The sequence below is a fragment of the Salmo trutta genome, chromosome 14 (genome assembly GCF_901001165.1).
Source record: "Salmo trutta chromosome 14, fSalTru1.1, whole genome shotgun sequence".
NCBI classification, from domain to species: domain Eukaryota; kingdom Metazoa; phylum Chordata; class Actinopteri; order Salmoniformes; family Salmonidae; genus Salmo; species Salmo trutta.
In genome coordinates, this window is record NC_042970.1 from 55,254,092 (window position 1) to 55,277,052 (window position 22,961).

The 22,961-nt window shown below is 40.7% G+C and overlaps 2 protein-coding genes across 2 annotated transcripts; one reads left to right on the top strand and one right to left on the bottom strand.

The window, feature by feature from the left end:
- The first annotated feature begins 1,839 nt into the window (after positions 1-1,839).
- Positions 1,840-16,142, top strand: ergic3 (ERGIC and golgi 3). Its single transcript, XM_029776431.1, has 14 exons — positions 1,840-2,044; positions 3,352-3,422; positions 5,557-5,644; positions 5,931-6,050; positions 6,216-6,309; positions 6,604-6,769; positions 7,129-7,186; positions 8,644-8,658; positions 9,147-9,178; positions 9,258-9,354; positions 12,656-12,720; positions 12,964-13,100; positions 14,727-14,782; positions 15,127-16,142. The coding sequence occupies exons 1-14, from the start codon at positions 1,957-1,959 to the stop codon at positions 15,204-15,206; spliced, it is 1,167 nt and encodes a 388-aa protein (XP_029632291.1). The 5' UTR covers positions 1,840-1,956; the 3' UTR covers positions 15,207-16,142.
- Positions 8,966-10,549, bottom strand: romo1 (reactive oxygen species modulator 1). The gene is made up of 3 exons (XM_029776430.1): positions 10,394-10,549; positions 9,846-9,976; positions 8,966-9,634 (listed from the first exon to the last, which is right to left on the bottom strand). The coding sequence occupies exons 2-3, from the start codon at positions 9,974-9,976 to the stop codon at positions 9,526-9,528; spliced, it is 240 nt and encodes a 79-aa protein (XP_029632290.1). The 5' UTR covers positions 10,394-10,549; the 3' UTR covers positions 8,966-9,525.
- Positions 16,143-22,961: the final 6,819 nt, after the last annotated feature.

Consider the following 22,961-nt stretch of genomic DNA (forward strand, 5'->3'; position numbering starts at 1 on the left):
GTGACCATGTTCTGCAATGCACCTACGTCACAAATGTCGTCTTGATGTGGTTCATACACTTCCTACACACTTCATTTATAGGGATTCTTGAAAGTCTGGATAATACTTGTCCAGCAAGGAAACTTTAATTTTTATAGTTAATTTTTAGATTAAGGTGAATTTTATAAGGGGAAAGTTTTGCTTTTGGAATTGTTTAAATATTCATTTCCATGTCGGCTCTAGGCTGGGAATTGCCCTTGTCCAGAGCAAAAGATCCTAATTTCAAACTCTTAAATTCTAAAAACTGGCAATTAATATTAACTGCAAAAAAGGATCTAATGTCGTTTCTTGCAATAGCTCTCTGACTTTTGTCTAAAATCCTAAATTAATCATGAATGAGCATGGCTTATTTTGAAATCACAATGATCACAACCATATACTGTCAACTCCATCTGCCTGAGATAGGATATGCATTTTGGTTCAAATGTTTATTTTAATAAGGTTTTTAGAGTTGAAGCAATTTAGGAAAAACTAAATTGCTACTTTGTGTACTCCTTGAATGGATAAAAATGTAATTTGTCAACTCAGTAAAACATCTACTCTGTCAGATTGTATTCTAAACGTCAGCTCGCTGAAAGATCAGAATTGTTATTGCAAGCATTTTCCCTCTAAATGACAAACTATTTCTCTGTCACACTCAGTCACAACACACATGCCTGGCTGCAAAAGTGCATTGTGAGTGACGTCAGCAGCAGGCGCTTAGCTCGTGCACAGGCCAGCAGCAATTTCAGCCAATTGCAAATCATTGTTGGTTGACTGCAGCAGCAGTAGTACGGGTTCAACGAGCCAAACTCAATGAATGTAGTTGGTCACGAATGTCTTGAACATAACTTACATCAATCAACATGTCTCAATCAAAATTGTACAGCCAGAAGTACAGAAAAGAGTGGGAGTCTGTACCTGAACAAATGTCAAATCATGTTTTTCGCAGAGCTGGCCAGTCAATTTGAGTAACGTGATTGTGTATTATACGTAATGACGCAGTTTTACGCTATCGCGCAATGACATCACAACGTTATTTAGCAACTTTTAGCAACAAATCAACCTGCCGCTAACAACTTACCCTGAAAATTAGTTGGCAACACTGTGCCAGCCTGCTGCAATGGCCTGTTTTACAAACGGTGGGCCTAAAACATGGACGGTTCAAATTTGGTGCAGCCCAGACAGGCCTTGATTTCAACGTCCAATGACAGATTTTTGGTACGGTCCGCACCAAATCTGAACCAATCATAGACGTCTATGTATGGTTCAGACTTTGTCCGGTCTGGTCCAGACTTGATTTGGCCCAAACATAAACGTCTATAAATTACTTATTTTCAACTTTAATTCAGAACTGAAAATGAACCTGATTTCAACATCAGGAAAATACATATTTTTCAACGTCGGAAAATATGTATTTTCAACGTCCTGGAAAATAAACATTTTAAACATACGGGGGAAAAAAATTCCCCTTTCATTCAGAACCTACATTAAACCTAACTTCAAAGTCTGGAGAATTCGTATTTTAGACGTCTTTTCAACATCATTTTGTTTCCTGGAAATATTCTAGTTTTGCAGGGTGTCATTTTTTGGTCTCGCCAATGGCGGTAGAACGGCAAGGACCGGCCCTGTGTAAAAACACTAACTCACTTCCTAGAGAACTTCCTTCACAACAGCTCTGCAAAGAGCAAGAAGTATGAATGCCCTGCCTTCTGCTGTAAATACTGCATGGCCAATGTAGACATCAGGTTGACCATATAGCGCCTTTAATTCTGCTAGTTTATACAAAACTCTCAAATTGTAGTCAAGTAAATTCATATACTGACCGTTATGCGGTCAACGCTGATTGGTTCCTTACGCATGAATGCCTTGTGTACCGGAAGTGAATGTCGAGGACTGATGTGTCAGGAATTCTTTCAGCCGATGGTATGAAAGAAGATGGACACACTAAATAAACTGAAACAATTTGATGCATATCCGAAAACTCTTGAGGATTTCCGAATTAAAACATGCGGTGGAGCTACGGGTGAGTTTTTGTGAAGAGTTGTAGTTACAAGCATAACACATACTATCCCCAATTGCTAGCAGTAGCATAACCCATTCATAGACGCTAACTACCATGAGCGCCTCTATTGACGATATCTTCTGGTCGGCGAACTTTTGTTAAGAGCCCCGACGCTCGTTCTGAACGTTAAAACGCATCGCTTGCGTTACGGTTTTTGGAAACAAAAGGAACGTACCTTTCATATCACCGAGAAATAATATTACATTACTACACCTTTTATAGAGTTAGGGTTCCCACACAGCCATATTTCCATGTTAAAGCGCTTGTTTACGGAAAACAGACGGAAGACAGGCGTACTAATTAGCTAGCTAAGTCTCCGAAGACCTGTGTGTAAACGGAAGAAGACGCCACAAACGTGTTGTCACTGAACAATACTGTCAGCTGCAACTGTTAAAACAGCGTACAGTAAGTGTATATTTAGCATTTGTGAAATTATTTTGATGTGAGAGGTTTATAGATTTCTAGAACCGCACCGTAATTGAGAATCGATTCATGTCTGTATGGTAGTATTGGCTGTTTTGTCTGCCAGAGCCAATTCGCCTCTAAACAGAACATGTAAGGTCCTTGGACTATAGAGTACCACAGTATGAGTGTAATACCCATAAAACCTAGCGGTCAAACAGGGAAATGGTTACAATCGTTTTTCCACCATTCATTTTTACCATAGGGGATTCTAGAACCATTTAATAAGGTCTGTGTTTCGTGTAGGTTTATCTTTGCGTGACATTTTGATAATGTGTAACTCTCTCAGACAAGGTAATTTATCAATTTATTTGCCTGTATTTACCCCCAACAAATGAAACACAAATTAGCTGCTAATGTGGCTTTCATAAAGAACTACAAATGACATGGTGATCTGGAGGAGACTGCCGAATTCAGACAACAGTTAATCCAGAGATTTTTACCATCTAATGTTAGCTAAATGTAGTAATTAATACATTGGCTATATTTCTTTATATTTACCTCTTAGCAAATGTGCAAGCTAATGATGATGTGCAGGAGCTTGCAGGGATTTGTTTTGATACTAATTAGCATTTTCCAATCTGAGAGAAAATAGAGCCGAATATCTTGATAAAAGTCACCTTGTCGGAGAGAGATTTACATGGTTATCAAAACGTCACGCCGGGGTAAACCTACACAAAACATAGACCTTATTTTAAGTGTTTCTACATCTGGGGGGAACGGATGACTAGCTACAATAGTTTGCTAAAAATCAATGGGATTTGGTGATATTCTGACATGCATTTTTGTCTTTCCCCCTTTTACAGTCACCATCATAAGTGGTCTCATCATGTTGATCCTGTTCTTCTCAGAGTTGCAGTATTATCTCACTAAGGAGGTGGGTTCATGTGATCTTTTTTCTGAAAATAGTCAGGTACGCTAGTGTAGGTATGCCAGCTAGGTATGTGGTTAAGAAGCTAGCTCTGGGGCCTCCCGAGTGGCGCAGTGGTCTAAGGCACTGCATCGCAGTGCTAGCTGTGCCACTAGAGAACCTGGTTCGAGTTCAGGCTCTGTCACAGCCGGACCACGACCAGGAGAACCATGGGGCGGCGCACAGCGTCATCCGGGTTAGGGGAGGGTTTGGCCAGCAGGGATGTTCCTGTCCCATTGCGCACTAGCGACTCCTGTGGCGGACCGGGTGCAATGCACACTGACACGGTCGCCAGTTGTACGGCGCTTCCTCCGACACATTGGTGCGGCTGGCTCCGGGTTAAGCGGGCATTGTGTCAAGAAACAGTGCTGCTTGGTTGGGTTGTTTCGGAGGACGCACGTCTTTCGCTAACAACTTACCCTGAAAATTAGTTGGCAACACTGTGCCAGCCTGCTGCAATGGCCTGTTTTACAAACGGTGGGCCTAAAACATGGACGGTTCAAATTTGGTGCAGCCCAGACAGGCCTTGATTTCAACGTCCAATGACAGTTTTTTGGTACGGTCCGCACCAAATCTGAACCAATCATAGACGTCTATGTATGGTTCAGACTTTGTCCGGTCTGGTCCAGACTTGATTTGGCCCAAACATAAACGTCTATAAATTACTTATTTTCAACTTTAATTCAGAACTGAAAATGAACCTGATTTCAACATCAGGAAAATACAAAGGGGGTAAAATAATAATTCAAAAAAGAGGCTAGCTCTGTGTGGACCACACTGAACGATTCTCTACTGGAGAACAGGCAACTAGGAGAACAATGGAGTTGAGCGGCGACTTGTGAGAGCGGGCTGGAGTTCCGACATCGCATAAAATAACGTTTTTATCAAAAGCATTATATTTCAGCACACTAAGAATAGCCTGCATTTACACTAGTCGCCGCTCTACTCCATTGTAAATCGTTGAGTTTAGTCGGCTAGGAGAACAGGGAACTAAACATCTAGCTAGCTACTCTGTTTAGGTTCAAGCTTTGCATGTCACACTTATTGTAGTTTGTAAACTCTTAAGACAGACAAGTGGTATTCAAACTTTTTCAGCCAAGCCCTTTGCAATTTCAAAAAATGTGTAATTAAATGTAAAGTAAAATTCTGGTCTGATTAATCAGGCTGTAATGCACGATTAATTGGTATATACAGCCTGAAACATTGGAGTGCAAAATCGTTTAAATGTTCCTTACAAGCCAGAATGTTGAATAAAATTACATTTAAACTTTACCGGTTGTCTGTGAGTAAGGAAAGTATTGCTTTTCCAGTTAGTATTAGATTAAAGTGAGAGAGGGGGAAGATGGGAGGTATAGCAGAGGGATAGATAGAGGGTAAAAGAGAGGGATAGAGAGTATGTGAGAGGGTCGCACTGAAATTCTCTAGCTTATAATTTTAAAAAGGAATACTTTTACCGGTAGAGTAAGGAAAGTATTGCTTACCCAACTTTTTAAAGAGCTGGTAGGTTTGCCACTGCTGGCTAAATGTGAGGGAACGTAATTCGGTAGTGTTTGCATCGGTTGTGTCAGTAGATTGAAAATACACACCGGAAATACAAGCCTACAGAACCATATACCTACCAGCTCTCTAAAAAGTAGTGTAAACAATACTTTCATGTGGATATGTTGTAAAAAATGTAGGGCGGCTGCAGGACAAGCCGCACAGACAACCGTCAGAGTACATAAAAAATATATATATATATATATTCAACATTCTGGATTGTAAGGAACATTTACATGATTTTGCACTACAATGTTTCAGGCTGTATATAACAATTAATTGTGTATTATAGACTGATTAATCAGACAAAGTTAATTTCCACTCCATTGCCACCTGGGCAACTGGGAATAATAAACATTTCAATGGTGGGTATAGTGCTAAAATACAATGACTGGCCTATTTGAGGATGATTACAATATCACAAATGTTATGTTTTTCTTATTAAGCCATCTGTCATAACTTTTACCCACAATTCTTTGAAACTCCAGCTATGGGGCCCGGTCCACACTTTAAGTACACTGCTTTGTGACTTGCAAAAATTCATATCGTTCTGCCAACCCAGGTCCATCCTGAATTGTTTGTGGACACATCACGAGGAGACAAACTGAAAATCAACATTGATGTGATATTTCCTAACATGCCATGTGCCTGTAAGTAACTTTAGAAAAATACTTGTGTTCAGACCTAGCATACATCATCACATTAACGTACATGTGCACAATTAACCCCTATATATGCTTGTTTATGTGATATTATAAACCGTTGAACAAAATGTCACATGAACAAGGAACAAAATATGACATTTTAACTGAATGTGTATGGTTAGGCCTACTTCAACTTAAAATCTTCTGTAATCTCTTTAGGAATGTACATAAAGCTATAGGGTAATTGCACAGTTGAAGAATATGACATTTGTAACACCATCTTGTCCTTCAGATCTAAGCATTGATGCCATGGACGTTGCTGGAGAGCAGCAGTTGGATGTGGAACACAACCTGTTCAAGCAAAGGCTCGACAAGGAGAGCAATCCTGTCACTACAGAGGCAGAGAAGCACGGTAACCATCTTGTTAATTAGCTTGTTTGCAATGTCATTATATTTCTTGAAGAGCATTCTACACCATGGAGAGCAGTGCGGTTTTCCCTCATGGGAAAATATAAGCCGTATTAAATAGTTCATGTTTTTCACTGGGTCATGGAATTTGTTTTGTCATCTCATGTAGATTTGGGACAAGAGGAAGGTGACATTTTTGACCCCAGTAAGCTAGATCCTGAGCGCTGTGAAAGCTGCTACGGAGCAGAGATGGAAGATTTGAAGTGAGTTTCCAAGACTGGAATGCCTTCCAAGGCATTACAGAACATACAGTGCATCTACTACACCATCTTCCCATGACAGAAAAGGGGGTTTCTCTGTCAATTTCATAACTAAAATCCATTGACTGTGAAATTGGACTTGCTACAATGTATTTGAGGTTTCGTTTGAAAATATGACTGCCCACCACCTTTTTAAGACCTTAGATATTTTTCAGACCATAGGCCATGAATGAATGAGCTTATCTATTGTCCAGAATTTGAGTGTGACATTTACATATTTCCGGTGCTTTTCTGTAGGTGCTGTAACACCTGCGATGATGTACGAGAAGCCTATCGCAGGCGGGGTTGGGCCTTCAAAAACCCCGACACCATCGAGCAGTGCAAGAGGGAGGGCTTCAGCCAGAAGATGCAAGAGCAGAAAAACGAGGGCTGCCAAATCTACGGCTTTCTGGAGGTCAACAAGGTAACTAGTCTTAAATGGATGATTTGGCTAAGTTCATAATCAAAAGAATAGTCAGTACTCGCACTCTGATTTACACTCCAAAAAGGGATGTTTTATTAATGGTTGACAATGTTTAAACCATTGCCTGGTCTTCAAATGGTCAGGTTGGAAACAACATATGATTTGAAATGAATCATCACTTTTTGGGAGCATAATTCTGTGTGGTTATTTTAAAAGAAATCGGGATGGAAGTGTACTGTAACTGGGAGTTATATTTTGTGTGGTGCTTTAATGTATTTATATACATTTTCAATCTGCAAATATTACGTTCATTGTCTGACTTTCTTTTAAACTCTTTACTTTGTCTGTTTTTTTGTTAGGTGGCAGGAAATTTCCACTTTGCCCCTGGAAAGAGTTTCCAGCAGTCCCATGTTCATGGTAAGACCTGCATTTTACTGTCCTAAGTGTGGACAACCCAAATCTGATTTTCTTTCTATATCTAATATATTTTTCTGACAGTCTACAAATTTTACATGTGCCCCATATCAGATTTGTGCATTCACACTGATCTGAATTGGGCTGCCTATGTAAACGTAACCCTGGTCGAAATGGGTTGGTCCCCTGGTCTGATATCAATTATCCAAGGAAAATAAGAATTCTGTTTTCCATCAATACCCATGGCAGAAAGTCAATCCTCTGAATTGCATAAAGACACATGTAGCAGACTGATTTGGGTTGGAAATCGAAAATTGCCTCCTTGCTACCAGAAACACCTTGTGATTTATTAAAACAGTCTGTCTCAGACCAAGTACAGACCCTTTTGTAGTGTAGTTTGCCCCTAGCACATTCTCGGAGGATAGCAAGGAAAGACCCATGTTAACCGGTAAGTTCACTTGCAAGTCACTATGCCAGTAAAGGCATTTCTAGTGCATCCATAACTATTCTTTCCAGTTAAACACTCGTAAATCCTTTTGTAAATGGTGCATGTTTTTCTTTTTCATCGTTCCTTTCGTTGTCTTATGCTAGACTTCTTCCCTTCTTTCCTAATAGGATCCGTTGCAATCTAAGTAAATCATTGTTTTATCTCATGAAAACATCTGATCTTTATGGCAGTGGTGAAAATGTGTCAAACTAAGTAGCTCTTTTTTTCTACATATAAACGTAACTTTTTGACTGTAAATGGATAATTGACTCACTTGCTTTATCATTGTTGCCTACTAATAACCCTAACATAGTAATCAAGTTATTTGGCATTGACACTTACACTCTGGATAAATATGAATGTGAAATGTATTAATTTGTTTGGCAAACTGATTGCAAAACATTTATTGCAATGGATTTTACAAATTAAATAATGTTACTTGGCTTGACAGAAGTCTGAATTGCACTCCAACTGTGGAAGCGGGCATAAGAACAGAAGTCGTTACTATAAAAATTCACTGATGTAACTGTGTGACAATAGACATATTTGTCATTGAGGCACTGTTGTAATTTCATTTACCCTAATAACTAATTTCTCAACAATTGCTGATAGAGTAGCATGGCACATAACCAGATGAAGTTGTAGGCCCAAAGGACTATACTCTCAACTTGCTTGGAGGCATTGAACGGTGTCTTTTGTCATCAACACCATGTACAGAAAGCATAGAGCAGACGGATTCACCAGCTCAATGCTGATTTTATTTGCTAGACTAGTAGTACTGTCCATGTCTGCTTAAAGGCAGAAATAAGAGACAAGAATCCCTTTTTGATAAGAATTTGGCCATATATGAAATACCAGATGTGATGAACCGCCTTCAGAGGTGTATTGCCTTTGGCCAGCCTCTTAGGACTGTGGCTTTTTCTATGTAGCCCAACATGCGTCATATAGTGACTCTTCTCTCTTCTTTCTGCAGTGCATGCTGTGGAAAGTAAGTCCATCTTTTTGTAGCTTTTATTTTTGTAGTAAACGTCCCCCCCTACCCTGGTCCCAGATCTGTTTGTGCTCTTGGCTACTCCCTTGCTGTCCTTGTCATGACAATGAGCTGGCATAAGAGCACAAACAGACTGGCACTCAGGCCACATCCCTCCTTTCTAAATTGTCCAGTCAAATATCAAACTTTGTTTATGAAGAGGTTGTCAGTCAGAATTGACCCTGTTATTTAATTAAAGCCTAGCGAAGACAACCAAAGCTGCTTCTAACTTGTGGTTTAAAACAGTCCTTTTGAATAACCAGTGTGTGATTGTTGGTTTGATCTTTATTTGAGGTGGTACAAGCAGTAATCTAGATCACAACAATTATAAATTGTAATGGGAGAGTCGTAGATTGATTAGTAAGCCCTCATACTCTAAACAGAACATAACTGATGATGCTATCAGATCACAGCATTAATAACATCTTGTCTCAATTTATTTTCAGTTCATGATCTGCAGAGTTTTGGACTAGACAACGTAAGTACATTTGACAAATCTTGTCTTGCCCAGGCAATGTTCTCCATACACGTCAGCACTTATTTGTGTTGTCCTACAGATCAACATGACTCACTTTATCAAGCATCTATCCTTCGGGAGAGACTACCCTGGTATCGTCAATCCTTTGGATGGCACCGATGTTGCAGCACCTCAAGGTTAGTCATCCCATTTATCAAAAGCCCCACACCAAACATTTGGCCTACTACCAGCAATTGAAATCACAGCATTTATTGACATAATTTCTCCATAGTTCTGGGACAAAGTGTGACATGGGAATGAGTTATGACAAAAGTCCCACTATGTAATTGTAAGTATGGTAGGTGGTCTCAGCAGCGGATGCCCATCCCAATGGACATAAATGTACCAAATGTGCCTCCACTCTGCATCATCGTCTTCCCAACTCCTCCCATCAGCTCTCTGCCTCTCATGCCAACCCTGAGGGAAGAAAAAATACAGCATATGAAAAAAACAATCGAGTTCTATTGAACAAACCACAATATGCAGTGTGGATGGCTGCAACAAAAACATGTAAAGAAATCTGTGATGCCCAAGCACAGACTATGGCATTCTTACAAAGTGTATTGCATTTCAGTGTAGGCTTACTTGTAATAGGTAAATAGTTAGACGTTGGGTTAACTTAACTAACCTTAGACAGGAAAAGGTTCCAAACATAGCACCAGCTGCCATCCCAACAGCGAAGCCCATCATGAATCCCATTTTAATTCTGTCAACGCAGGCTGGCTGTTGCTGGCCATACGGTCCTACTGCCACTGGCATCTGTATTGAAAGAGAGCACAACCATCAAAATACATGGCAGGTTCATGAATCAGTTGCGCTAGCTAGGCGTTTGTAGCTAGCTTGCCACGTCATAACACTACACCAGTGGCTAAGCTTAAACGGCAAGTTAAGCTAGCGGAGTTAGCAGCTAGCTAAACTGTCAACGTTATTTGCACAAGACAGACATTTGCCACCGAAAACAGATTGATATGTAGCTAACGTTAGCTAATGTCACGAACGTTGTCCACCCTTTATCTCGTGCTTCTGTTTACCCAGCTTCTAGCTAGCTGCGTTTTGGCTGGCTAACTGGTTTGCATGTCACCTAGGTCAGGCCTTGAAGACATTTGAAAAGATGGTTAACGCCCGACTATATATTTGTTTCTATCATCACTATTATTCGCTCTAAGCAACACTTACCTTGGTTTATTGCGTAATGTGAGTTATCGGTCACTAGAGAAGACAACCCTTGTCGATAAGACTAGGTAGCTTGAAATGCTGTACTAACAGGCGGCCATTACTTGAGAGGATTGCGAAACCAACGTAGTAGAGACAAAGATCAGTTCGTGAACGATTCATTTTTCTGAGTGAGTCGTTCGTTTTAGTCGTTCCTTTGACCTGCTAGCTGCAATGAATTCTACAGCAGGATTAAAACGCGTTCCGACCAACAACTCTGTCATATGTGCGCAGGCAAAATAGATCAGGCAGCATAGAGAACAGATATTTGTTTTTATTTATTTCACCTATATTTAACCAGGTAGGCTAGTTGAGAACAAGTTCTCATTTACAACTGCAACCTGGAATAGATAGTTGATAGCATGGTGCAAAAATGAATGCAATTAATTGACTATTGAATGTTATGATGGACACAGCTTTGAAGAACCATAACATACACACTCTGCTCAACAAACTCGAGAACGAATCGTTTGTGTTGCTGCATTTCGCGAATGAATTGTGCGTATCACACTCACGGCAGTCAAGCAATGCATTCCGCCAAGAGTCGTTCACGATCTAGTCCTTTTGCGGCCAAACTAGATCACCGTTTCAAATGTACCAATAAATAGTCGTATTTGTAAGCTTAGCATTCAACAAATGTACATTTGTTTAAAGCACGCTTCTACAAGTGTCACAAATGACAGCTCCAATAAACCCCTTATGATGAACGAGAGGCTTGTAGAATCATTACTATTTCGGGGGGGATGTGTTCGACGGTAGGGGTCCACGGTGCTCTGGGCATTGCTGACTCAAATGAACGAAATTAGTCAAAAGATTCGTTCTCCTGACTGGACGAGTTGAAAAGATCCGAGTCAGTAAAAATCAGAACTTCCCGTCACTTGATGGTCCTTTTGAAATTATCCTTTTTGTGAACGTCGGGAACCGAATCGCGTCTGTGAAAGGATATACTGCAAATTTGAGCCCCAGACATCGATTATCTGTAGATAAGTTATACTAACATTCTCTGAAGATGGTAATTCTTGACTCATTTTTTTGTAATGTGTGTTTTATTAAATCAACATGTAATTGTCACATGCGCTGAATACAACAGTAGACCTTACAGTGAAATGCTTACTTACAAGCCCTAACCAACAATGCAGTTTTCAGAATATATTTACTAAATAAACTAAAGTTTAAAAAAAGTAACTCAATAACAATAACGAGGCTATATACAGGGGGTCCCAGTACAGAGTCAGTGTGTGGGTACAGGTTAGTCAAGGTAATTTGTACATGTAGGTAGGGGCAAAGTGACTGCATAGCTAAAACAGCGAGCAGCAGCAGTGTAAAAACAAAGGGGGTCAATGCAAATAGTCCGGGTGGCCATTTGATTAATTGTTCAGCAGTCTTATTGTCCTACAGATCAAGATGATCTGTTAATGAGCCTTTTGGACCTAGACTTGGTGCTCCGGTACCGCTTGCTGTGCGGTAGCAGAGAGAACAGTCACCAGCAGAGAGAACAGTCTATGACTTGAGTTACTGGAGTCTTTGACCATTTTTGGGGCCTTCCTCTGACACTTCCTAGTATAGAGGTCCTGGATGGCAGGAAGCTTGGCCCCAGTGATGTACTGGGGTGTACACACTACCCTCTGTAGCAGCCTTGCGGTCGTATGCCGAGCAGTTGCCACACCAGCCGGTGATGCAACCGATCAGGATGCTCTCGATGGTGCAGCTGTAGAAATTGTTGAGCATCTGGTCTCCTGAGGGGGGAAAGGCATTGTCGTGCCCTCTTCATGACTGTCTTGGTGTATTTGGACCATGGTAGTTTGGTGGTGATGTGGACACCAAGGAACTTGAAGTTCTTGACTTCGCTCCACAACAGCCCCGTTGATGTGAATGTAATTTCGTCATGTAAAAAATGTATTTGAACTCACATTTCACGATCTGAGATAATGGTAGGCAACGTTTTAGGCTTTACATTAGAAATATGCTATTTTTCTTTTCATAAATGTTTAAGCACTGAATGAAGAGTTGTTTGTGAGCCAAGTGAATGGCTCTTTTAGGTGAACAGAGCTAAAAGATCCTGCTCACCAAAAAGACTCAGAATGCCCATCGGTGTGTAGCCTGCTAATTATGTGATGTCAATCTATAGCGCCACCCTGCGTTCATGCTGAGTGAAATGTTGCATTTCTGCAGACTACATGGGCTCTGCCGCTACACATTACAAAACAATCAATTGTTTTATTCCAGCATCCATGATGTATCAGTACTTTGTGAAGATTGTCCCAACCATCTACGTGAAATGGGATGGAGAGGTGAGTAAACATTAGACATGACAGCTGTGAAATGAACTCGGGTGGGTAGTTATTGACCGTACCTACAAATTGTAGCTATTTGATGGAGTTAATTTATTTTATAGCTATATCACATTTAAATGAAGTGAATTCATTATTAATTTTTGTATATTTCCCTGTGCATGACTGTTTATGCATGCTAAGAAAGGTACTTAGGCGTCATGGACAAACAGGGACCTCTTTTGTATTGCTTATGTCTTACAGGTGGTTAAAACAAACCAATTCTCTGTGACCCGACATGAGAAAGTAGCCAATGGGCTGATCGGCGACCAGGGCCTACCTGGGGTGTTTGTATTATATGAACTCTCCCCTATGATGGTGAAATTCACAGAGAAACAGCGGTAGGTAGCTTCAAACAAAATTGAAAATCCATATACAGTTGAAGTCGGAAGTTTACATACACCTTAGCCAAATACATTTAAACTCAGTTTTTCACAATTCCTGACATTTAATCCTCGTAAAAAAAATCCCTGTCTTAGGTCAGTTAGGATCACCACTTTATTTTAAGAATGTGAAATGTCAGAATAATAGTAGAGAGAATGATTTATTTCAGCTTTTATTTCTTTCAACACATTCCCAGTGGGTCATAAGTTTACATGCATTCAATTAGTATTTGGTAGCATTGCCTTTAAACTGTTTAACTTGGGTCAAACATTTCGGGTCAAACAAGCTTCCCACAATAAGTTGGGTGAATTTTGGCCCATTCCTCCTGACAAAGCTGGTGTAACTGAATCAGGTTTGTAGGCCTCCTTGCTCGCACACGCTTTTCCAGTTCTGCCCACACATTTTCTATAGGCTTGAGGTCAGGGCTTTGTGATGGCCACTCCAATACCTTGACTTTGTTGTACTTAAGCCATTTTGCCACAACTTTGGAAGTATGCTTGGGGTCATTGTCCATTTGGAAGACCCATTTGTGACCAAGCTTTAACTTCCTGACTGATGTTGCTTCAATATATCCACATAATTTTCCTCCTCATGATGCCATCTGTTTTGTGAAGTGCACCAGGCCCTCCTGCAGCAAAGCACCCCCACAACATGATGCTGCCACCCCTGTGCTTCACGGTTGGGATGGTGTTCTTCGGCTTGCAAGCATCCCCCTTTCTCCTCCAAACATAACAATGGTCATTATGGCCAAACAGTTCTATTTTTGTTTCATCAGACCAGAGGACATTTCTCCAAAAAGTAAGATCTTTGTCCCCATGTGCAGTTGCAAACCGTAGTCTGGCTTTTTTATGGCGGTTTTGGAGCAGTGGCTTCTTCCTTGCTGAGCGGCCTTTCAAGTTATGTCGATATAGGATTCATTTTACTGTGGATATATATTCTTTTGCACCTGTTTCCTCCAGCATCTTCACAAGGTCCTTTGCTGCTGTTCTGGGATTGATTTGCACTTTTCACACCAAAGTACATTCATCTCTAGGAGACAGAACGTGTCTCCTTTCCTGAGCGGTATGACGGCTGCGTGGTCCCATGGTGTTTATACTTGCAAACTATTGTTTGTACAAATGAATGTGGTACCTTCAGGTGTTTGGAAATTGCTCCCAAGGATGAACCAGACTTGTGGAGGTCTACAATTTGATGTCAAATTATGTCTATTAGCCTTTCAGAAGCTTCTAAAGCCATGACGTCATTTTCTGGAATTTTCCAAGCTGTTTAAAGGCACAGTCAACTTAGTGTATGTAAACTTCTGACCCACTGGAATTGTGATACAGTGAATGATAAGTGAAATGATCTGTCTGTAAACAATTGTTGGTAAAATTACTTGTGTTGTTCACAAAGTAGATGTCCTAACCGACTTGCCAAAACTATAGTTTAATAACGAGAAATTGGTGGAGTGGTTGAAAAATGAGTTTTAATGACTCCAGCATAAGTGTATGTAAACTTCCGACTTCAACTGTAGCATTGTCATTGTGTAGTCTATATAAATAGTAAGATGTGTGTTACATCTAACATGTTTGCTCTTTTTTCAGATCATTCACTCATTTTCTCACAGGAGTGTGTGCCATCATAGGGGGTGTATTTACAGGTGGGCACCTCTGCATTCAGACAAACAAAAGGGTGTAATGGGTTTGCTAAAGATGTTGCTTATTTCATTTTTCAATGTTTTTTATTATTTTCACTGGGATAGCGTACACATGTTTTGACTTTCCCATTTTACAAATGCAGTACACATAGCAAACACATTTTTCACTCACTACATCTTCAATATAATTTAATCTTGTTTATAATTAGTGATGGCTTTCTCAGTTTGGAGGTACCATGCAGTATTAGAGGTAGATGTTATTCATTTGTTGGAATTAACTATATGGACTGGTTCTATTGTATGTGTGTCAGAGATATGTCATTTTATATACTGTATATTTTTCCCAGTTGCTGGACTCATTGATTCATTGATATACCACTCTGCAAAAGCCATCCAGAAGAAGATTGAACTGGGCAAAGCATCTTAGTGGAGTGTTTGACACGAGCAAACCAGCCTGTTCATCAGTCTCCAGAGGGGCCGATCTGGAAAGGGGAAATGACTACAAACTGACTCATGCTTCCTAACATGGAAAAAAACGCTAAGAATCTGAAAAATCTCCCTCAATATGGAAAGGAACTTTGACTACTGTGTCTCCCATGTTGTTTGTTTTACATCCCCATCCATACAAAGAATGAAAGACAGAATCACTGACCAGAAGAGAGACCTAACAGAATTTTTTTAACTCATTTGATTCATCCCCAGTCCTAACAAACTGTACGTCTATCAATGGGTTCCCTGATATTTTATTTTGCCATTCTCAGCTACCCTAAACATACTTTGGTGGCAAGTGGACATATTTATCCTTAAGTTTATCCCAAGCCTTAATTTCTAAACATGTACCATTCTTTTACATGTGTATTGCTTCCCCATCACAAATTAAGTATTTGATATGATATGTGACCCGGGCAGGGTGAATGTGTTTTTTAATGTGTGTTCAGGGGTGTATTCATTAGTGCAAACTGAAGCAAAAAGTTTGGCAATGGAAACGAGAATCTCTTATTGGACAAGTTCAGGTAGGTCCCTCCCCGTTTTGGCCTGTTTGCTTCCAGTTGGTTCTTAGTGAATACCCCAGATTGATGGAAGCTCTGCCTGTCGTTGAGAGGACTATTTGAGGAGACTGGATTATGCAGTTTAATAATGTTTTTGTTCATTTGTTGTGATTGCACATTTTGAGATCCTATTCAGGGGCCTGGGTTGAGTGAAGGAGTGTGTGTGCAAGAGTGCACGCGTGTGTGAGCGCATGTGGTGTCTGGTGCTGTGCACAGCCTATTTTGTGTGTGGGAGAGATGTATTTATATTTTGATTGTCCTCAACTGTTTTTAAAATGATAAATAAATGTTGAATACACCAGCCTGTAATGTAATGATTTGTCTGACATTTTGTGTACACAATATGTCCTCTGTCCAATTCCTGTCCCAGGAACAACCACAAGTGACAGATTTCAGAGATCTAGAACCCTTAACTGAAAAATGTATGGAATTTCTTTTAACTCACATGCTTATGGCTTGCTTTAGCTCTTTGCCCTTCATAGAATTATATACAGCTGAAGGGGACTATTTATTTGGGTTAAGGGTTTCTTATGGAACACACTTAAATACAATTGTAAACTGGCTGGTCTGAGCCCTGAATGCTGATTGGTTGACAGCTGTGGTATACCACAGGTAAGACAAAACATTTATTTTAACTGCTCTAATTACTTTGGTAACCAGTTTGTCACATATGACCACTACACCACGGCTAAGGGCTGTGTCCAGGCACTGCGTTTCGTCACGCTTAAGAACAGCCCTGAGCCTGGTATATTGGCCATATACCACAACCCCTCGGGCCTTATTGTTTATGTATTGTACGTGACTTTATTTTCATCCCTCTTCTGGGCCTTGACTAATTTACTTCTTCTCTAGTGTGAAGTGCTTAGTCATCATTACAATAAAAAGATAAGGGTCCTGCTATACAAGTTAGAGACCTTACTGTCTACTCTGTTGCGAAAGGACTACTGATATCTGTGGAATGTCAGTGATAATGTCACTTCCTCTCCAAGCTCATGTGCAATAGCTTAAGGACGAAGAGGTTACCAATCAAATGATCACTAGCTGTATGAGCCTATAGCGGTCTCTTTTCAGTGATATCTTTGTCGAAGTAGGCTACTGTTCAATATCCTTTCCAAATGAGCTGAGCTTTCATGTTTCAGCCACAAGGGGGAGCACCGGTTCTTTTAATATACCCAGCTAAGTACGCTAATAATTGTGGCAATAAAAAAAATGAGTCAAATACCATCCTAGACAGCTGAATAACATTCTTGTGAGTAACTTCCTGTATATGTGTCACAGCCACGTATCTATGAGCCATCTTGCTCTTGAATGGCTTATTTTTAAACGGGGGCCCAATGTTGACCCACAATATGCCTGTACAAATGCATTATTCCGTAGTTACACTCATACAATGCTAATTCCCTGGGGAGTCTACAGCTGCAATTGCTTTTCCATTGCATGTATTCACTGGAAGCTCGGCCTCTAACTCCCACATCCTGCTGTTTGGATTGTGATGCAATCATCCACACAAGAGCATGAGGGGCGCTAAGCAAACGGCTTTGAAAAGTTGCGGATGTTTTTTTGAGCTTAGCTGGGAGCTGTATGAGTCTGGTGAAAGGAAAGGCAATGTCAGTGAATCTGGCTCATGCCCATCACGGCCGGCGTTTTCGGAGTGTGAGAGAGGATAGGATTGTCTATGACACGATTCAATGACCACTATTTCAAATGGATACTCAAAAGGAAGTGATTCACAACCTCTTTTAGTTAATGAACCCCCAATCACAATTTGTTCTACCCAAAGTGCAACTGGTCATTCGGCCTATGTTCTTATGAGTCTTGCCAAGTACCCCCTGTGGATAGGCCAGGTACCCCTTGGGGTACTAGTACTAGTACCCCAGGTTGAGAACTACTGCCCTAAGGCATAAGTATAGGGGGTGGAGAAATAAAGGGAAAGTATAGGCCTATAGTGTAGGGTTTAGCTGACTTGAAAAAAGGTACTGTTACAACTTTGACTTCAATCACTTTCCTGTGACAGACACAAAACATATTTTTCACAGCTATCTTACTCTTCAATGTCACACAGAGCAACTGAACACACAGAGAGAAAAATATGACAATTTTGTTGAACAGGTAGGCAACGAGTGGCCTACATTTTACATTACATTAACACCAGGCTAAATGGGGCCTTTTGAATGAATTAAGCTGTTATGGGCCTCTCCAGTTAGTTAGTCATATACTTTTGATTTCATTTTGGAAATGTAGAAGAGTGAGACACAAAGAAAACCTATGCGGTCTGTATGTTTCCTAAGCCAGAAAATCAGCATCTAACTCCAGTGTTACAATTAAATAAATCAAGCATGTCATCCATATGTCATATGTTTTGTACTACCAAGTGCACATAGTGGACAAATGCGCACTTGGTAGTCCAAAGATTCTTTACTGTGCAGTAGTAGTGCAAACGTTACACTGGCCAGTCATTTTATAGTGGAGGTGATTGTCGCGTTTAGACCAACAACAACAAAAGTTCTGCCTGGACGAGTGCTGCATATCAAGCGCTTACATCATTGGAAATCTATGACAAGGATTTGGATCCATGACAAGCATCGCTATGACAATAGATTTTCCAGGATAATCAAATTGCATTTAAAGTGCTATTTGACTTGGACATCCTTGTAATCTATGAGGCTAATCTTGAATGAATCACTAGATGGGGGACTACATAAAGTGACCAGACCACAGATTATTCAGACATCACCCCCTCTTCTAAACAGAGGGCAGAGGGTTTGGAGAGACAGAGAAAAGACAGAGGTAGTGGGGGGGTGAACATTTAAAAACAGCTTACTTACCCTTAATTCTCAATGCATTCCTCATTGATTGCTGTGTTGGCTTGGGGGTCTTTCAGGGATGCAAGAGGGCATTCAGGCCAGCAATTGAACGGTGGATAAGACTAAAGCTGTATTGATTGGCAAATGGTCTTGGGTATGCGCATGAGTGGGGGAGAGATGGGTAGCACCCAGGTGTGATGGGGGCAGGGGTCCTCTGCTGCAACATTGAGTGTCATAAGATAATTGTAGGGGATGGTGGTTGCTGTGAACTACTTTTGACCAGAGCTCTAAGGGCACTCGACAAAAGTAGTGCTCTATATTGGGACTAGAGTGTGCAAAAGTGCAAAAGTAGGAGAGTTTATGTTCTTAGAGAGCTTATGTAACAGAGATAAAAACGTGCTATAAGCTCACTTCACAGCTAGCTTGAAATGTTGCCAATATAGCTATTGAATTGAATTATTTTCAATAGCTCAAGTGATTGGTACATTGTCAAGTAGGATGGTCACGTTTGTTTGCGATCACAAGACCACTAGTTCGAGTCCGGTATGGGGACAGGGAAAGTCGAGGAAGCTATAGTGTTAGCCAGAGGTGTGGACTCAAGTCAGATGACTTGGTCTTGAGTCAGACTTGAGTCACAAATATGATGACTTGCAACTCGACTTTGACTTTAACACCAATGACTCGTGACTTGACTTGGACTTGAGCCTTATGACTCGACCTGACTTAATACCCTCCCCAAGCCCAAATATTTAAAATGATGCTATTAAAAAAAGTGTGCAGCGCATCAACTCTTCATTTAACGGATTACAGTTTGAATCGGACAGCAGCCAATCAAATTGTGCCAGCTGAGAAAAAGTTGTGCGTGGAAGTGCAGAGGAACGTCGGCGGGTGAATTCAGATGGAGCCCTTGGAAAGATGATACCCAGAATTATTATTTTCGGATATAAAGACGACGCTGTATCAACAAAAAACGGATTGCAACTTGTAAAACTTGCGTGAAGAAAATTACAGAGGCGCAACAATTTCCAACTTTGTTCGACATTTGAAACTGCACAAAGAACGGTAAGTCGTGGCTAATATAGCCGACAGCTATACATTTTATTACTTTACTAGTGTATCATGTAGGCTAATATAACGTTAAATCAATGAGCCTCCACACAGTCAGTCAGTGCGGAAACGTGATCATTGCACCCAAGATTGAGCTGGGTAGCCTAAATCCTGTTGGTAGCCTAAATCCAGTTGGTAGCCTAAATCCTGCTTGTTGTCACTGCTGTTCCTAAAACCATTGACATAAGTTAGCCTACTGTAACCACACAGAGTGTGTGTGTGTGTGTGTGTGTGTGTGTGTGTGTGTGTGTGTGTGTGTGTGTGTTAAGGTTGGGCAATTGTGTACAAGCCTACATCGCCCGATTGCCCCCCCATAGCGATCCTCGATAGTCGATCACTATTGGGGGGGTGGGGTCTTTCTCATGGCTACCCATGTATTTCCATGGAAATATAACATTTATTTGGAAAGTAATAAATATATATATATATATATATATATATATTTTCAAAAGCATTCATGATTTGCGTAAATGTAATATACTAACTATTACTCTTGTTAAAAATATGAAATGGTATTACATTTGGTGAAGAGCACATTATGACTTGTTTAGGACTCGAAACTCAAAGTTTAGGACTTGAGACTTGACTTGATACTTTGCAGTCTTGACTTGAGACTTGACTCGGACTTGCCTGTCTTGACTTGGGACTTGACTTGGGACTTGAGTGCTAAGACTTGAGACTTACTTGTGACTTGTAAAACAATGACTTAGTCTCACCTCTGGTGTTAGCAGCACACTGACATCGGTTTCACTTACAGCTTTTCATTTCCCCCCCATTCTTCATATAGATTTATTTAACACAACTAACTCGGCTTGATATAGGCAGATAAGGGACACCGTTGTTCCATTTTGACATATATTTTCTCCACTTGTATATTACTTCATTTCAGAATAACTTTTTCATGGATTCAGTTTTTACATGAGATTGAGGACATTTGTCAGGAGCCTACGCTTCTTATAGGAGCCAAGGGCTTAAGTAATGTAAGCCAAGTCAAGTTTTTATGTTACATAAAGAGTAAGCTCAAATGCCTAATTGGCATTTGAGCTTACTCCTCATTTGCAACATAGAAATTGTATCCATGTAGAAGAAGTTATTGTAGTAATAAACAAATGGAAAGCTATGGCGAAATGCTAAAGAGCATAATTTTTTTTCATCATTTGGAACTATTTGGACCCACATTGCAAGGCTAGAGTGTCCAGCAGTGCTAGGCTGGAGTATCTGGTGGACTCCTCTTCACTCTTAGTGTGAAACAGGCTGTGACATGCTAGGAGTTCAGTGGGTCATGAGAATATTGGCTCCCTGACTCTCCCATTCTTGAAAGAACTCAGGTGAACTTTCACAACAACAAAAAATCTTACTCTCAGAATAATTTGTTAAATGGAATTCCATACAGCTTTGTTTGCATTTTATTGATATTGGACACATTTTATACATATTCATATGAATGATTGATATCCAATCAATTTCTGTCATCATGTGCAGTGCTATCCATCATTTCAGTTTTCACGGCTGACAATATTTCCTTTTTCTTGATTGTCCATAATTGAGTTTCATAATGAATAGAGGCTCATAATAAATTGAATCGGCAAAGCCCCTATGTGCATAGTTCCATTGGCAAGCCATATTTCATCGGGCCCATATAGCAGCACACACGCTGTTAAATTTCATGACACTCGCGGCAGCTGGAGTTTGCCATATAAGACTGGCCCCAGTGTTTCTCAGAACTTCACCCCATGAATGACTGGGGTTGTGAATGTCGCTGGCTCGCATGGTGTCAGGTTTTGGGTCAAGTGCGGGCACCAACTGACTAGTGCTTTGCCCTATATGGCGAGGACTCTCATAGCGCTAGGCAGCAATGTGCCACGCTGAACATACAGTCATAAGACTCCTCTGGCATCTGGAACAGCTCTCCGTTCCCTCTCTTTTTCCCTCCCTCCCCCTTTCTTTTCCCTCGTTCTTTCTCTCTGTCTCTATCTATGTCAGAGCAGTCCTAAAAATAAATACTATGGTATTGCTCCAGACTCTGAGTTCTTCCACCACTAGTAACCTCTCTCTTTCTGTCTCTCTTTCTCTTTGCTCCCACCACCCACACTCTATCTCTCTCTCTCTCTGTTCCCTCCTCTCTTTGCTCAGCCCTTTTTCTCACCACAGTTGCAGAGTTCCCAGTAATATTTCCCTTAGGATTCACAGAAGAGCCCTTTTACTTCCCAAAACTCCTGCAGCCCTTTTTTTCACTTTCACCCACATCATCACACATGTGTAATCCATGTGACCTCCCCTGCAGCCCTGTCTGTCTGTCTTCCTCTTCTTTCCTTCATCTCTCCTTCAGTCAGGAACACTGTTTCTCTCTTTCTCTGCGTGTATTTGTGTGTGTACTGGGTGCAGTTTGGGAACAGTGCCCTCACCCTGAATGTTCTATATAATAACTCAATAAGGGAATCTACCTCCATCAATGTGCCTGCCAACTAACAAATTAATGAATTAGTTGATTCATCAATATGTCTTCTTTGGATAATTAACTGTTTTTGTTGGGAGTATATACTGTGAAATACATATGATACTATGATATTGTCAATGATATATTTCAATGAGTGGGTATATTTAGATGACCACCTATGTTCCATGTGCTACAATTATGTGATTTCTTTGGACCCAACCTACAAACTGTAATGACAGCTTGTAACTTGAGTCCCATGTAGTCCAAAGGCTCCTCTATCAACTCCCAACTCTGAGAAACAGGGAAGTCTTATAGTGAGAGACACAGTAAGTGAGGGGGGAACTCCATGTGCACAGAAACAGATGTTAAGCTCAGCAACTGGGGGCCCTGTGTGTGTGTGTGTGTGTGTGTGTGTGTGTGTGTGTGTGTGTGTGTGTGTGTGTGTGTGTGTGTGTGTGTGTGTGTGTGTGTGTGTGTGTGTGTGTGTGTGTGTGTGTGTGTGTGTGTGTGTGTGTGTGTGTGTGACTGCGCTGCAGGGGCCGGCTGATTGCGAATAAGTCAGGGGTCTGTTTCTCATTCCAACACAGTGCCCCTCTGTTCCTCTTGTGGTGTCTCTCCATGGTAGAAGGGAGTAGGGGTGGTCACTAAAACGTCCTGAAAACTTGGTGTACTCACTGACCTTTAATACTAATGTCCCATCTCCTCCTTTGTCACAACTGCTTACAAATGTTCATAGTAATTACTTTTGAGCTAAAACTGCGATTTTACACTGGATGAAAAAATAT